The following is a 17058-nucleotide window of genomic DNA, read 5'->3' as shown; positions in this document are numbered from 1 at the left end:
TCTGGGTTTGTAAAACTATTTTTAATACCGTGAGTTGACCATTTTACTGACCACATAGACAGATGTTTGGTGGATGTATTTCTGTGGTAGAATTTTGATACTCATTTAAACCCTCTTTGGAAGGGCCCATTTTTTATCTTTATAAAATGGAGAATAGTTTTCTGACTTAATTTTTAAAACACTAGTCTCAGCTCAATCTAAAAAGCAGGTTATGTCCATGTCTATGATAATTCGATTATGTTTAGAAATATTAATACTTAAGATTGGCATTCTATATGTTAATTCATTAAAAATTTGTCATAATTTGACTGAATCTTTTCACTGGATAATTTTTCCTTGACCCTGACAAGCTGTGAAAGTGGTTAGGGTCTGAAAGAGTTGGAAACAAGTTAGTCTGCTGTGAGATTGTGTGCACTCTGCTGAGGAAATCTGAGGCCATTTACAGTTAGGTATATACAGCTGAATTGCAGCTGACCTTCACCCTGACAATGCACAAGCAGAAAAGATTTTTGTGTTTGCCATGCAGTTTGTTTTTTTAATCTAATCAAGTTGCAGTTTCAAATCACAGTTTTTGAAATACCCAATTGATGTCCTTTCGGCCCTTTTAATAAAGTCAGTCGTTAGCCACTGTATTTGAGGACTTTTCCATTCTGTAACAAACCCCATTTCTGTTTGTTTTTGTGTGCTTTGATTTAAGCAATAGTTTTAAAACACTTTAATAACCAGCTATTAGAATTGCATGTGATAGAAGAAGACTATTGTTTAAATCTGATTTATGAGGCTTTCATTTATATTTATAATTTAAATAGGAATGTTTTAAATGTGTACTCCTAGACCCTGGCAGGCTAGCTCAGTTGGTTGGAGCATCATCCCGAAACAACAAGGTATGGGTTTGATCGCTTGTCAGGGCACATACAAGAAGCAACCAATGAATGCATAAATAAGTGGAACAACAAAGTGCTGTTTTTCTCCCAAACCAATAAAAAGAATAATTAAAATAAATAAATATGCATTCCGCACTCCTCTAGATGCTAGACTAAGCGAGGTGGCAGGCCCTGTGCTCTGTCTAGAGCAGAGATGTGATGATGGAGGTGAGGCAGATGCTCTGGATCTGTGTTGTCCAGGATGCTGGTCACCAGCTGCATGTGGCTAATTTAATGCTTAAAAGGTGGCAAGTACAGCCAAGAAATGAACTTTTAAATTGTATTTAATGTTAATTAACTTAAATGTAAGTAGTCACATGTAGCTGGTTGCTACTGCATCAGACAGCACAGCTCTAGAACATGCTGCCTTACTGGGAGGTCACCTAGTAAGAGCCAGCTACAATACAGCCTGTGACTTTCCCTAACAGATTCACTCTCAGTAGTCAGTATGTTGTCCTTTTAAATTTTTTAGCAGCCTAGAATTATTACCTTATAGTAAGTACTTAAGTACAATAGAAATGTCTGGAAATAGAATTTGTTTTAACAGAATTCTATGTTTCTATTTGTTTTTAAGGGGAAAAATAGACTATTGGGTAACTCTGAAAATAAATAGCAGAATAATTGAAGCCACTTAACATGGAATTAACTCTTACCAAACTAATAGAATGGAATATATTTTACATACAGTTCTAATTGGTAGGGGGATACGCTACCTTTAGTTTCTTGATTATATTTTTATTAGACAAGTTTAGTTTCCATTTCTGAAACTGCATCTACTGATGACAGCTGGAAACTATGCCTGGAGCATGTTGGGTACAAAAGGAAACGAGTAGCTGACAGGGTGGGTAATAAGCCAGTGTTGACTGTCTCATGATTGACTTACTTACTAGACAATAAACTCATTTTTCTTGGGGGGAAAAACTGTTTCTTTGCCTCATAGGTGGGAACCTGTTTTCAGCATAATTATTCGATTGAGTCCTTAGTTCAAGTATCCTTTTTTTTAGAAATTGAAGTTTGAACCTAGTAAAACTATGAAACCTACAGCTTCAAATTTAAATATTTTTGGTCCCCAAGTTCTTCAGGATTTATCAGGGGCACTTGTTGCCAGTTAGACTTTCAGACATTAAGACTACTTTTGACAACACTAGGAGGGGAAATGCAGGGACTCCCAGACAAGACCACGGTAAGAGAGAAGGAAAGGAGAGGTAGACTGAGGACCAGAAAGAGGCGAGCCAGGCAGCAGTTGTCATGTGCTTTAAAAGCTGAGCTTTCACAACACTGTCAGGGTTTTTACCATGAATGTAAATTCTTTTCCAAATATTTTCAACTCAGTTAAAAATTTTCTGATATCTTATCAACTCTTTGAATCTGGCCTATAAGGGAAGGAGAGATATTTACAATCTACAATGACACTTTTGTTCCCCAAACAACAAAATTGCCAAAATTGACAGTAACTTGTCAGGATTGGCATTAAGATATGTAGCTGAAGGCAGAGTTAAATGTAGTACAGTGCAAATATTATACTTGCCTTTTTTACTTTATGTTAGATGAAAGCACACACATCTCTACACATGATTGTGCATTTGTAGAAATATAATTGGTATAACCTAAATCGGCTATATAAATGCAGTTGTAGTATCCTTTTGAGGTGGGTTAAAATAAGCTCCTTCCTTTAAATATCTTAATTGATGACTGCACATAATACGTATTTTCTCATAATACTTTGCTGTTTTGCTTAATTATATGATAGACTAGTTTAGTTTAGTGTGTCCCTTTTCCCCCTTTCTCCTTGTTTTAAGCTTTTGACATTTTTAATCTCTGTGAGAATAAAATATTAAATAGAAATAATTCTTTGGTTTATATTTATAGTCATTTACAAATGACTTGGTTTGAAATAATGAGATATTTCTCAACTTTTTTGTTTTTCCTTACCTTGGTGTTGTGAGATGTCTAACTTCCTTTATTTCCATAGTGGCAGGGAAATGGCTCCTGTTTGGTGCAGTTCACTAAGGGTTAAGTAGCAGAAAGCCAAGGTAAAACCTTCCAATTGGTCTAAGGCCCAGTTTTTGTCCCTTAATTTTATATAAGATGAACTATAAGCAGACTTCCTAATTGTGTCCTGGAGGCCTTATTTAGGATTTGTGTCCCTTAAAGGGGCTTATTAAAAGTCCTGTGTTAGACAAGGGAAAGAATGTGTCCATTCGAGAATATAAATAAAAGAAACACAGCTTTGAAAAACAGCTGTACAATATTATTTATAGAAAATTATTAAACAAAAATATTGGTGTGATCTTAAAATATAACATGTCAATATAATTTAGTGTCTATTTCACAGACTAGCTCTAATATTAATTTTAATTTTAATGCGGAGGAAGTTATTTATATTCGCTGTGTAGTCGATGAAAACTGAATTCAACTATAAAATTGCCCCTACCTTAAAGTAGGATGGTTTAATAGGAGTTTTTTTTTTTTTTTTTTTTTTTTTTTTTTTTTTTTTTTTTTTTAAATATATTTTATTGATTTTTCACAGAGAGGAAGGGAGAGAGACAGAGAGCTAGAAACGTCAGTGAGAGAGCAACATCAATCAGCTGCCTCCTGCACACCCCCCACCGGGGATGTGTCCACAACCCAGGCACATGCCCCTGACCGGAATCGAACCTGGGACCCCTCAGTCCGCAGGCAGACGCTCTATCCACTGAGCCAAACCGGCACTGGCTAATAGGAGTTTTTTTGTTCTGTTTTGGGTTTAATAGGAGTTTTGAGAAGAAGTACTAGTTTAACTTTTGCCATTGTGGTAAGAAATGTCATTGCTAGAAAAGAGCTTGACATGGAAAATTAGCTATAAATGTAACTTGATTTTTTTCCTTTCTGATACTGGGAAGGAACATGAGCTCTGCAGCGTCCAGTAGCAGCCTTTTCAAAGAAGCAAGTTTGGCTGATTACAAATAACCAGTTTGCTTATTTATCATGAATTGTGGAAGACACAAATGTCAGTACGTATTGTTCATTCAGTGTAACCTGTGCCAGTTGGCGGAAGTCTCAGAGGATTGCTTTGTCCCTTCCTCTGTCAGAACAGTGACTGTTGAGCCAATCCCTCCTGTGCATGAATAGAGATTTGGCCTCACCATTTTTGTACGGTCTCACAGGCATGGATGTTTATAATATACATCAAAGATCTCTCGAGTGTTGTCTGGGAAATGTTTTGTTTTTTTGAGTACTAGAAGGCTAATATTAGTGCTTGTTTGAGTACTAACCATAATACAATTAAAGGCATCAAGGCACAACGCAGATATGTGTTAGTGATTCAGAAGATTAAAATTTGGTACATGGTCTTTTTTGAATGCAGAAAACAAAATGTGCTCTTCCCGGTTTCCTCTTAACCCCAGTTTAATTAAAAATTAACCCACAATAAAATAATAGAACAGCCCAGAGATAGTTATTAGTAAACTATTGGCTCCTGAGAAATGGACATTTCTCTTTGCAACTAAGGTCACCTTTACTGTGCAGACAGTATGACTGAGGCCCCTTCACAAAGAGCCCCACTTTGTCCCAAGTGACTGAAAACCATGTCCCTGGTAACTGAATACTCTGAATTCTATATATTTTTCTCATTATATTAGGTTATCATGAGTTTAAGTTGTGTTGTTTATTCTGCTTTAAAATAACAAATTCCACTGTACTTTGAGTATGCTGTAATTATATCTGTATCTAAGGTAGTCAAACTTCCCTCTCAGAAATCAAACTTTTCTACTTTTGTATTCCCATTTGGTCCACCTAGTATTTCTTTTAGCTACAACTCGACAAAGATAGTCACCAAATTACGATCTGTAGTCCTTCCATACCTGCTTTGGTGCCTTCTTTTGATAACTAAATAAACCACACACAACTGTGTCTAATTTTGACATATACAAAGTGTCTTTGTCTTGTTGGTCTTAAATTGTGTTTGAGATTTATAGCATGAAACCAATACAGATTTCTGGCCCCTGGAACGATGATGTGACCGCAGCCCACCCCTCTTGGGAAGGAATGTCTTTGTGTTGGGTGGCATGAGGGCATTGGGGGTAATGTACCACTTTAGCTGTATGTGCATGTGTTCTCTGCTGCAGGCTTGTCCATGCGATCGTGCCTGGAGCACTCTGGTTTCCAGGTGACAGACACGATTCACGGTATAGTATGAGTCCTCTGAAGTCGGAGCATTCTCTACAGCTTTAATTTCCTTCTTTTAGTTCTTGGTTTCAAGAAATGCTTTTTAAAAAGAAAGTTGTAATGCTTTTGTTAAGTAGCACCAGCTACAGTTTGTGCTGTGTTTAAAGAGGTTCAGTGATTAAGATGTCAGAATATTACATATTGAATATTCCACTTTTTGTTTTTTGAGGGGTTTTGCTTTGTTTTTGTCCTAGGTAAATCAGATCCCCTTCTTCTGTTTCCTCAGTAGAAAATGACAGACATTCAGTTATTTTAGAAATTTATGGGCCTCAACCTGAGAAATCAATTGAAGTGTTAACCTTCTTCCTTCATATCACTTCCAGCATTGTATTGAGGTTTTGGTCAGAGTTGGAAACAAACTTTCTTCCTTGTCTGATCAGCTAGTATCCTTTTTCCTGCCTTTGGTGGGTCCCTGGTAGCTTTCTCAAGCTCAGCAATGCTGATCCGGTGTGGAAGCATACACAGGCCTGAGGAGCCAGGGCACTCTCTCTCCCTGGAAACAGGTTGCTTCCATGTCAACCCTTGGGCTGTTTATGCCGAAGGTACTTTCACCTCCGATGCCTCAGGAGTCCTGGGGCAGCTGATTACCCTGGGTCAGACATATATTTTGTTTGGGAAGGTCCTGAAAGGAGCCTTCTTTACCAAGAGCTCCTCGCCTATCTTCATTGGCTTAGTCTGTAGAAGTTCTAGTCTCCTGTGATGTTCACCAAGTCACCCAATTTTACAAAATTCCAAAGAATGTTCCTTGGGATCATTGAAGATACTCTAGAAACTACCTCAAAATATTAGAACTTACTTGTCTGTCTAAATTCTCATAATTCATATGTGCTCATTAAATAATCACATAGGCTCTATTTTAAATCATGGCATTGTCATCTGACATTTAAATATGTTCTGTAAAATATTTTCAGGAAATGCTGTATGAAACCATAAAAGCAATAATTTATATCAAAAATATAATTACAGTGAAAAACTCCTAGAAATCCTGGAGAAGTAAGGTTAGGGTCCATGGTAACATTAAGAAGAAAGCGTGCTGCAGAATTGTAATGGAAACAGCTGCGTGACTGCTGTACCTTCTGTGGAGTTAAGATTCTCAAGCTTTTTCCACCCCAGCTCAGCAGAGAGGAATCCAGTCCCATCATTAATAGGCATGGTGACAGGTGCCATCCCTGTGCTGAGAATCTGTTCTCTCCTGGAGAATTGAGTGTGGTCAGAAACCAGGGTGAATCTTAGAAGTCTTCAGAGCTGCAGGCTGCACAGTAAAGAAGCCCATGTCATTCCAGGTCCAGTGTTACTGAGCATTCAGAAGAGGATGAACAACTGTTATTGTCAGGATGAATATGAGAGACTGGGTGTGGGTCAGGACTCAGCTCTCAAGTGTAATCCCAGGTCAGTGGGGAGAGAGGATTTTCCTGGACCACATCTTAGATGCCCTAGAGGTTGAGTCTAGCTAACATTTGGATTATTCTTTCTTATTCACTCATTTCTGGATTCCAAAGCACTTTTTAAAAAATATATTTTTATTGATTTCAGAGAGGAGAAGGAGAGAGAGAAACATCAGAGAGAATCATTGATCGGCTGCCTCCTGCAAGCCCCCCCTACTGGGAATCGAGCCCACAACCTGGGCATGTGCCCTTGACTGAAATCAGACCTGGGACCTTTCAGTCCGCAGGCCGATGCTCTATCCACTGAGCCAAAATGGCTAGGGGTCCAAAGCATTTTTAAAGGCCACAACCAACTACTTTATCATATTGCGACAGTCTTTGAAAGAGACAGTCCATTTAGTTATTTTTTGATGGGGATGAGCTGTTGGGAAGAAGAGAATGTCCTTCATGTTTCTATAAAAACACTTTTATTTGTATCTAAAAAAATCTCTGTAGCCACCATTGTGTTTAACATAGTGGCTACCTCCTTTTGACATTATCTATAATTGATGATGATTTGATTTCTTAGGTAGCATTTTGGGTTTATTACACTATTGATGACATGTCCTTCTTTGTAGCTGACTCATCACTTCTCCCAGCCTGCCCCGCCAGCCGCTCAGCAGTATTGGATCTTTAAAGATATTTTGAAGATAAATGTTTCAGGTAGTACAAATGACATTTGGATAGCTGTATGCCACTTCATGCCACTGGGACTAATTTATTTATAGACACACATACACAGACTCTGGGGAAGAGCAAGTGCTGCTTGGTTTAGTCTCACAAATGTTGTGGTTGTATTAAAGTAGTCTAGTCATAAAGCTGATTCCCTCATCATTAGAGGAACCTTTTATTAAGAACTGGCCCCTGATAAGAGCTAGTCTTGGCCAGTGGCTTAAACAGATTTAAAGAAATAAACTGATTAGATTGTGAAACATTAAGTAACTTAAAGTAGGACATTTTTGAACACTAAAATTATATATGACAATTCAATCAAGTGGTATTTTCTTATCCCAGCTCCTAAAGATGTTTTATTACCAATGGATTTTTATCTCTGCAAATCACTAAATAGAACATTTTGAAAACTAATAACCTGTAATATGAACATTTACTTTTTTCATGGTCGTCTTTAAAGTTCAAAAGCCTTTTAAATGTGATTTTGTCAGAAAAAGCAACATTGGAAACCTTGAACCAAATATATTTATTATAAAAGTCACATATACTTTTAAACACTTTTTGAGGTATGGAAGTATGTAAAGTAAAAAATGGAAGTCCTGCCCTAGCTGATTTGGCTCAGTGGATAGAGTGTCAGCCTGTGGATTTAAGGGTTCCGGGTTCAATTTCTGGTCAAGGCACATACCTCAGTCGCAGGTTTGATCCCCGGCCCTGGTTGGGGCATGTGCGGGAGGCAATCAATCAATGTGTCTCTCTCACATTGATGTTTTTCTCTCTCTGTCTCTGCCCCTCACTTCCACTCTCTCTAAAAATCAATGGAAAAATATCCTCGAGTGAGGCTTAACAAAACAACCCCCCCCCCAAAAAAAGTGAAAGTCCTTTATCCTCTCATCTTAGAATTTAGACTTTTAGGAATTTGGGTTTTAAATTTAAATATTCTTGGCCAATCAAAATCTCTTTCAGCTTTTAAAATCTTCTATAATATTAAAGCAAAATGTAAACCATACCTTTTTATTATTATTGCTACCACTTTAGTCTTTTATTTCCTACATCGCAGTCTAATGAATACATGGATTATAATGAATAGATTCTCTGAAAACAAAAATAGGAAGAAAAGAATGAGGAAGATGGAAGGAAGCCAGTGGCAGTACATTTTTAATTATCGCTGGGTGTCTTCTTTTTTTATAGTAACATCTTTATCCCATTTAAAGTGTACAATTCAGTGGTTTTTAGTATATTCATAAAATTAGGTGTCTATTTGATGCATTATGACTTCTTAAGTCTTAAAATTTCATTGTTTCTTTTATAAACATTTTATTATGGAAAATTTCAGATGTAGCAAAAATAGACCAGGAGAATATAATGAAACCCAAGTGCCCAACATATATCTTTCCTTCTGACCAGTTTTCTTTCCTCTTTGCCCACATTCATTCTCCAGGGTTATTCTGAAGGAAATTCCAGACACCATACTATTTCTTTCATGAATGTTTCAGTCTGTATCTAAGGTGATTTTTAAAAAGATCAGAATAATGTTCACATTTTAAAAATCTTAGTAATTATTCGATATTAAATAACCAGTCAGTGTTCAAATTTTTAATAAATATAAAAATTTTCAGCTTTTTTTTTTTTATAGCTGTGAAAGCTAATTTTTATAAATGTGCAGGCTAGCAAAAAATTTGAAGTCATGTTAAATTTTCTACAATATATTTGATATCTTCTTCAGATAAATTTGTTCCTCTGAAGTAAAATCCCACAGATTCCAAGATATATTTTACTTACTGTCTTCCAGGACAGAAGTGTCTCTGACCTTTTGGCAGTGTAAATCTCTCTTCTTGGCTTAACTCAGGAGGAGGCCTCTTCTCTCACCTTTTCCTGAATATCTTCTTGTTTTGAGGTTTCCTGGATTCATTCTCAGGTTTGAGGGAACCTGAGCATTCTGTACTGAGGAAACAGAACCGAAGGTTGACTATAGCAGAAGTCCATCTTACCTTCATGATGGTGCTCTTATGGCAGAAGTAATGCATGCATTTGGGGGTGGACTGGGGTGGGCAGGGTGGGGAAGTTATTTTCACTTAATGGTTGCTAATATGTTCAAAAGTCATGGCCTTGGGAACTAAACCAATTCTAACTTTGGATGAAGTCACTTGCTTTTGAGAGCACCATTAGACAAGGAAAAGGGACTTCTGTTGACTTAATAACCCATTAACTGTATCTCTCTAAGAAGATACAGTTTGAGTAATAACAGCCTAGGAATAACCATAGTCATTTAGAACTCTGTACAGGTCAAATCCAGTTACAACAAATTTCAGTAAGATATCCAAGTTCCTTATTTGTCTTGAAGCTTTCCCTACAAAGTATCAGCTATATCAGATAATAGAACTTCTTTTACGCTCAACTTTCCTTGGGGAGAAAAAGCAAAAGAATATAATGTTTTGGGGACATTTCCGCCCCATTCAGTGTTCCAATTAACACTGTAGCCAGTGTTCCCACTGCTGGAATCATGGATGTGAGTTTGCCATAACTGTCAGCTCATCACCCTAGGTTGCACCTTGAGCTAGCCACCTTGAACTTCATGGTGCCAGAGTAAACTTCATTTATTCATGCCATCCAAAAAGTGTTTAAGCACCAAGATTTACTTGGTGCTTTTGGGAAAGATGTAAATCAAAGATGGAGTCCGTATTCATAAGTACCTTGTAGGCTGCTGGGGAGAGGAGACCAAGTCTAAGGTAACAGCATAATCATGAGAGTATTTTAGATTAAAGCTTTCATGATACCTAATTACTCCCTCCTAAGATTTATCATATCATACACCTAGCCATCAGCAGAGGTCTAAAAGTATTTCTGAAATAGTATTTTCATTGTAACGGGATTTAACCTGTACCACCTTTTCATCAGAGAGATGCAAATTACACAAAACGTTTTATATCCCATTTGTATTTTCTGTACTTTGTACAAAATGTGCTTAACTGTATGGTAAATACACTATCGAATATATGTAAGTGCAGGTCTTTGCAGATAGCTTCATGCACATGAATATTTATTTTGTTTAGTTTTATGTTCAGTAAGCTAGAACATATACTGTTTATACAAAACATGTTAAAACGTCTGTGGAATGTTGCTTCTGTGTATGATGGATGGGATTGTTGCTTTAAATCCCTAGGTTTTTTGAATGGTGCTAGAGTAGCTGGTGTTGCTTAACGTGGCATTTTTTCCTGTCCACACTTTCTGCCCTTGGTACAGGTGTTTTTGATAAAGCTGTGGAATGGAAAGGTATGTTTTTCATGGGGTGTTCAAGAATCTTTTACCTTAACTTTTTAAAGAGCTTCCTTTATGGGCTTCCTTCTGTGTCTGACATAAGCAGACTTTAGTTTAATTTTAACAATATATTTTTAGAGGCAATATTTGAGTATAGACTTTTGCCGTGACACTTAAGTTTCTGACTTGCTTCCCCAGGCCCTGGCTAGAAGATAGTAGGAAGGTTTTAAAGCACTTGGGGTGGGGGTTGCTTTGAGAAGAAATGGTCCGGGCCATGAAGAAAGAATGTAGCCAGAGTGGAAGATGGTGGTTCATGATCTAGTTGTTGTTATTGCTAGAATCCTGGTTACCAGTCATTTGCAATTTCATTGCGGAAAGTGATGTGAAAATATTCCTTTATATGTTAATATGTGAAATAAGTTTAGAGACTTTATTTGCACAAACCTCTTCTTGGTGGAGGACAAATTTATAATGAGAGGAACAAGCAGAGTTAGTCCGAAAGTACCAAGTTGGCAGGCTCATCCGCACAGTTTCTGTGCCAGGTCACCTGCCTGCACAGGGCTTTCTTCTGAACTGTGAGTTCTGTGCTGACCACACTTGCACAGGCATGTGTGTGCTCCCTGTTCTTGCCGAAAGAAGGCCTTTCTCCAGGTAAAGAGCCACCTGGCTAAATAGGGCAGACTCAGCTTGACCATGTGTCTATGGAAGGCCTCGTTGGAAGAGCGCCCTCTGTTGCCTTTCCTCCAGCAATGAAATTGTGAAGTGGTACACCAGAGTGATTGAGAATCACAGCTGCTTGGTCTCAACAGCACATCCCTTTCCTGTAAAGAAATGAAGTGCTTCTTCGGGTGTTGGTACTAGTGCTGGACACTGGTGGTGCAGTTTAGACATCAGTGGACTGAGAAACACTCTTTAAAAATCTGTGATGTTTTGTTACCCATGGCTGTTCTGGTGGTTGCAAAGTTAGCGTCTGCTGATTGTTCCCCATCTCACCGGAAGTGTTTACTTTTTCTCATTCATAGAGGTCCTGTAATAAGGAGGGATCCGAACAAGCTCAGAATGAAAATGAATTTCAAGTAAGTAATGAAATCCATTCTGCATCTGTGTGAGGTGTAACCATGTTAGCCGACTGTGGCCACTCTGGTGGGGCAGTATCTGAAGGACCCTAGTTGTCTGTCTGTCATAGAGGATGGGCTCTTGGTGTACGGGAGCCTCCTCAGTAAGCCTGAGAGGACAGTGGGTGTTTCCAGTTCCTACTGAGGTAGTGCATGTTCGGTGTCTTTGGGTGACCTGAAGAGCATTTTGGGGGACTAAGAGATGGCAGTTTGAGGTAACATTTGTGCATGATACTCTGGTGGAGGCCTCCTGGATTTCACTGCTGTGTCGCATCATCACTGCCAGTTGTTTCAGTGGCCTCTTCCCCGGGCAGGTAGGAGTGTTTTTACTTATGCAAGGTACCCAGGTAGAAAGGTGTCTCCCTCAATTACAAAATTTGAGTTAGAATGCCCCCACGTTCTGAAATGTATAAATTGAAAAGAGCTTAAGGTCAAGAGCACTGATGTCATCCTGTCCTTTCTTTGGGGCTCAGAAGTGGGGAGACTGGAGCAGTTACCTCCACACTCCAGGGAGGAAACAACTTTTGAGCATACTCTCCCAAGTTTGTATATAAGGAGTGTGTGCGCACAAGTGTGCACATACACACAACACACATGTATGTATGTATGTATGTATCTGTACACATATAAATACACTCGTTTTTCTAATTACTAAATTGTGTACTAGTTATTAAAATAAGACACATCAAAAAGAGGTGAGATAATAAAGGAATAAAAGTGCTGCTAGTCCTCGTGTTCTGGTGGGTTGTCTTACCTGCACCCTGCTCTGGAGACCCTGATCTGAGGATCTAGAACTGACTGGAAAGTCACCAGGTGGGAAGTGATCGACATTCTGTTTTCACCCACCAGAGCTCTTTATATGTAGACCTTAGTGCTTGCTGGTAGTTGAAAATGTCGGAGCACTAGGACCTCCATGATGCTAAGTCCAAAGTATATTTTCAGTTCTATTACTTTGACTTCTCAGCAGCATTTAACAGGGCCCTCACCTATTTTGAAATGTGTCCTTCCCTAAGGCAGCTGGGACACAAAGTAAAAATCTGTCTCTTTTCTTCTACTTTTCCTTCTCTCCTTCCTTCTAGGCTCATGTCCTATTGCATTAACTGCTAGGACGCTCCACAGTTTGGTCCACGGCCTCTTCCCATGCTGCGCTCTCTCCTCAGGCCACCTGATCCAAACCTCGTCCTTGTATTTCTCCTACAGGCCAAAGGTTCACAGCTCCTATCCTCCACCCAGGCCCCTGCTAGGAATTCACACAGTCTGCTACCATTTTCTCCTTGGGTGGTCACTTGAGTAGCAAGCAGCAGGGTGCCTGGAGACCTTGTGGTTACAAAAAGACCACCTGTAATCCATGCACTCATTGTAAGATTACTTGTGAGCCTTATTAACTACCCATTTGTCTTGTTTGTGACTTAGTGTTTTCTTTCATTTTCTTCCTTTCCAGATTCTTCCCTCCACACACCATTCCCCTTTCTCCCTACTGTGAATAAATACTGAGCTGTAACATCACATAAGAACAAAGATGTTTCTTGTTTACAGTGTTCAGAGCAATGCTACAGAGGTTGGAACATTCATAAGTCTCTTTCCGTCTCTACCATTTCTGGCAATGGGTTGACTCAACTCTGGAGGGTTCTGGACCATATGTGTTCTGTTGCAGTCAGCTCCCCGAGGCCTTTGCACTGAGTGGACACAATGTGCAAAAATAATTACTGAGATAATAGTGGGGTTTAAATCTATGAAATTTGAAACTTTAAACTGTAAGGGACATTTAGATTAGAAACGTGAGTTTTTGTTGTTGTTTGTTACAGTTTTTTTTATTGATTTTTTACAGACAGGAAGGGAGAGGGATAGTGTGTTAGAAACATCGATCAGCTGCCTCCTGCACGCCTCCTGCCCACCTCCTACTGGGGATGTGCCCGCAACCAAGGTATATGCCCTTGACCGGAATCGAACCCGGGACCCTTCAGTCTGCAGGCCTATGCTCTATCCACTAAGCCAAACTGGTTAGGTAGAAACGTGTTTTATTCAGTGTCAACCTTAATGACCTTTAACTTAGTTATTCTAACAGAGGACACTTAAAAACAAATTTTAATTCCAACAAAATTCAGGGTACCTAGACAGAAGAAATCTTAGTCGTACTCTTTGGAAATGACTGGGGAATGGGCTGAAGTTTTGGGCTGGGAGCTGTACAGATGGTGAAGAGCCACTAATGGTAGACCAGCTGGTCTGGGTGCTGAGGTCAGCTTCCTTGTCCTGCACTCACGTTTTTTTTTTTTATTAAATATATTTTGTTGATTTTTTTATGGAGAGTTAGAAACATTGATGAGAGAGAAACATCGATCAGCTACCTCCTGCACACCTCCTACTGGGGATGTGCCCGAAACCAAGGTATATGCCCTTGACCGGAATCGAACCTGGGACCCTTCAGTCCGCAGGCCATCATCGCTCTATCCACTGAGCCAAACCGATTAGGGTCTGCACTCACTTTTATTCCTTCCTGCATGGGTGGGGCGCTGGGCTGCTGCTTCCTGGGGGCAGCGGAGCCCAGGTTCAGGTGGAGAGCTTGAGAGATGCTCTATAGACCATGGTACACTCTCCTGTGGGTGTTTCTGGTGCTGTACCCCCACACACAGGTTTGCTGTCCGGTCAGATGAGTGAGTGAAGGCATTTTGCCAGCTAAATAGAGATGTCAGGAATTTGTTGTCAGTCATTAAGAGTTTAATGATTGTCAGTCAAATCCTGCTTTAAAATCCATTGACTTTTGATAGGTCAACCCTATGGACCTATTGTCATTGTCTTAGTAGTAACAAATTCCCCGGGGGCATAAACAACTGGACACTGATTTCTCGAAGTTTTGGAGGCTGGAGGTGGGAGGACAGGGTGCCTGCCTGCATGCCGGGTTCTGGTGAGAGCCCTCTTCCTGCCTTGCCAGATACCAGCTTCTCGCTGTTTCCTCACTTGGTGGAGGGAGAGAGAGAAGTGAGAATTCTCTGGTGTCTCTTATAAGAACACTGGTCCCGTCCTAGCCGGTTTGGCTCAGTGGATAGAGCGTCTGCCTGCGGACTGAAGGGTCCCAGGTTCGACTCCGGTCAAGGGCATGTACCTTGGTTGCAGGCACATCCCCAGTAGGGGGTGTGCAGGAGACAGCTGATTGATGTTTCTCTCTCATCAATGTTTCTAACTCTCTATCCCTCTCCCTTCCTCTCTGTAAAAAAATCAATAAAATATATTTTTTAAAAAAAAGACAAAGAACACTGGTCCCATTAGGGCTCCACCCTCATGACCTCAGTTAAACCCAGTCACCTTCCAAAGGCCCCACCCAAATACCATTGGATTGGGGGTTGGTTATGGCTGCAATGTATGAATTTGGAGGAGGGTGTAGTTTGGTTTATAGCAGTCATTTATATAAAACCTCAAGTAGATGGCCCCACAAGGTGATGGTTAGACCATAGTTTAACCTTTTGTATTTTAATTATGATGTGTCTTGGTGTAGGCCTCTTTAGGTTTATCTTGTGTAGGACTCTGTGCTTCCTGGACTTGTATGTCTGTTTCCTTCACCTGGTTAGGGAAGTTAACCAGTTCTTCAAATAGGTTTTCAAGTTCTTGCTCTTCTCCTAGCACCTCCATAATGCAAATTGGCAAGTTGGCAAATTGTGGGGATTACACAAGGTGGTGGTGCCTGGACTAGAACTGTGGGGGATTACCAGCAAATCCACTTCCCCCACTAAATGTACAAGTGACTGAATTACTGTTTTCTTTATTTTGACACCATATCTTTGCAAGTAGCATTTTTTTCTTTTTTGTTTCCTTCTCACTAATTTTAGTTTGCATCATTGCCTATGTGTTTGTCTTCATTTTTGTAATGTGTGATTTAAAGAACTTTCTTTTAAAATCCTCACCCAAGGATATGTGTGTTTTTGTTTGTTTTATCTTATTGATCTTGGAGGGAGAAAATGAGAGAGAGAGACAGACAGACAGACAGACAGACAGACAGACATTGGTGTGAGAGAGAAATGATGGAACCTGAAACAGGGGTATGTGCCCTGACCAGGAATCGAATTCATGACCCTTCAGTGTAAGGGACAACTCTGCAACTAATTGAGCAACCTAGTCAGAGCTTGTTTTCTTCTTAAAGAAGACTCTGCCCTGGCCGGGTAGCTCAGTTGGTTAGATCATTATCCCAATATGCCAAGGTTGTAGGTTCAATCCCTAGTCAGGGCACATGCAAAAATCAATGAATGCATCAATAAGCGGAACAACAAATTGATGTTTCGATGTTTCTCTTTCTCCTCCTCCTGCCTTCCTCTAAAATTAATAAATTTAAAAAAAAATTTTTTTTTTTTTTTAAAGAAGACCCTGTAACATTTCATGTAATACTGGTTTGGTGGTGATGAACTAACTCCTTTAGGTTTTTCTGGTCTGGGAAGCTCTTTATTTGTCCTACCATTCTAAATGATAGCTTTGCTGTGTAGAGTAATCTTGGTTGTAAGTCCTTGCCTTTCATAACATTGAGTCTTTCTTGCTAGTCCCTTCTCGCCTGCAAACTTTTTGATGTGAAATCAGCTAACCGTCCTATGGGAGCTCCTTATAGATAACTAACTGCTTTTCTCTTGCTGCTTTTAAGATTCTCTCTCTGTCTTTAACCTTTTGTATTTTAATTATGATGTGTCTTGGTGTAGGCCTCTTTAGGTTTATGTTGTATAGGACTCTGTGCTTCCTGGACTTGTATGTCTGTTTCCTTTACCAGGTTAGGGAAGTTAACCAGTTCTTCAAATAGGTTTTCAAGTTCTTGCTCTTCTCCTTCTAGCACCTCCATAATGCGAAGTTGGCAAATTTGAAGTTGTGCCAGGGCTCCTTTACACTATCCACATTTTTTTTTTTTTGGATTCTTTTTTCCCTTTGCTATTCTGATTGGGTGTTTTTTGCTTTTTTTATATTCCAAGTTGCTGTTTTTATTCTTGGCTTCATCTACCCTACTGTTGATTCCCTGTAAATTATTCTTCATTTTAGTTAGTGTATCCTTCATTTCTGACTGGTTCTCTTTTATGGTTTTCATGTCCTTTTTTATGCTGTTGAAGTTCTCTCTAAGTTTGTTTACTTTTCCCTTAAGTCATTGAACATCCTTATAACCAGTGTTTTGAACTCTGTATTAGTATTGCTTGTCTGCGTTTTGTTTAGTTCTTTTTCTAGAGTTTTGTTCTGTCCTTTCACATGTTTCTTACTCTCCTCCCTGTGTTTGTTTCTATGTATTAGGTACAGCTGTTATGTCTCCCAGGCTTGGTAGAGTTGCCTTGTACTAGTATAGTCGGTGTCCTGTAGGGTCCAGTGGCACAGCCTCCCTGTTCACCCGACTTGGGCACTCTAGGTGTTCTCTACCCACCCCTTTCCCACCCCGACCCCGTGTGGGATGTGTACACACACCCTCCTGTTGTAGTTGAGCCTTACTTGCTCTTGGCATATCAATGG

The 17058-nt window shown here is 39.5% G+C and overlaps 1 protein-coding gene across 3 annotated transcripts in view; it reads left to right on the top strand.

Moving 5' to 3' along the window:
• CHKA (choline kinase alpha) overlaps nt 1-17058 on the top strand; it is a 42487-nt gene that overhangs the window by 13288 nt on the left and 12141 nt on the right. Inside the window, exons 3-4 of one of the 3 annotated variants that reach the window (XM_070427676.1) lie at nt 10466-10495; nt 11503-11556. The exons of 1 other annotated variant lie outside the window; for it this stretch is intronic. In XM_070427676.1, the coding sequence (XP_070283777.1) occupies nt 10466-10495; nt 11503-11556 (84 nt within the window). The remainder of the gene's footprint in view (nt 1-10465; nt 10496-11502; nt 11557-17058) is intronic. One more of the 3 variants, XM_070427674.1, reaches the window with a different exon arrangement.

The sequence above is a fragment of the Myotis yumanensis genome, unplaced genomic scaffold (assembly GCF_028538775.1).
Source record: "Myotis yumanensis isolate MYYU_CA2020_CCGP unplaced genomic scaffold, mMyoYum1.0.hap1 SCAF_10, whole genome shotgun sequence".
In the NCBI taxonomy this organism is placed as follows: domain Eukaryota; kingdom Metazoa; phylum Chordata; class Mammalia; order Chiroptera; family Vespertilionidae; genus Myotis; species Myotis yumanensis.
Note: the sequence above shows the minus strand (reverse complement) of the source record. Positions and strands in the feature narration are given on the sequence as shown.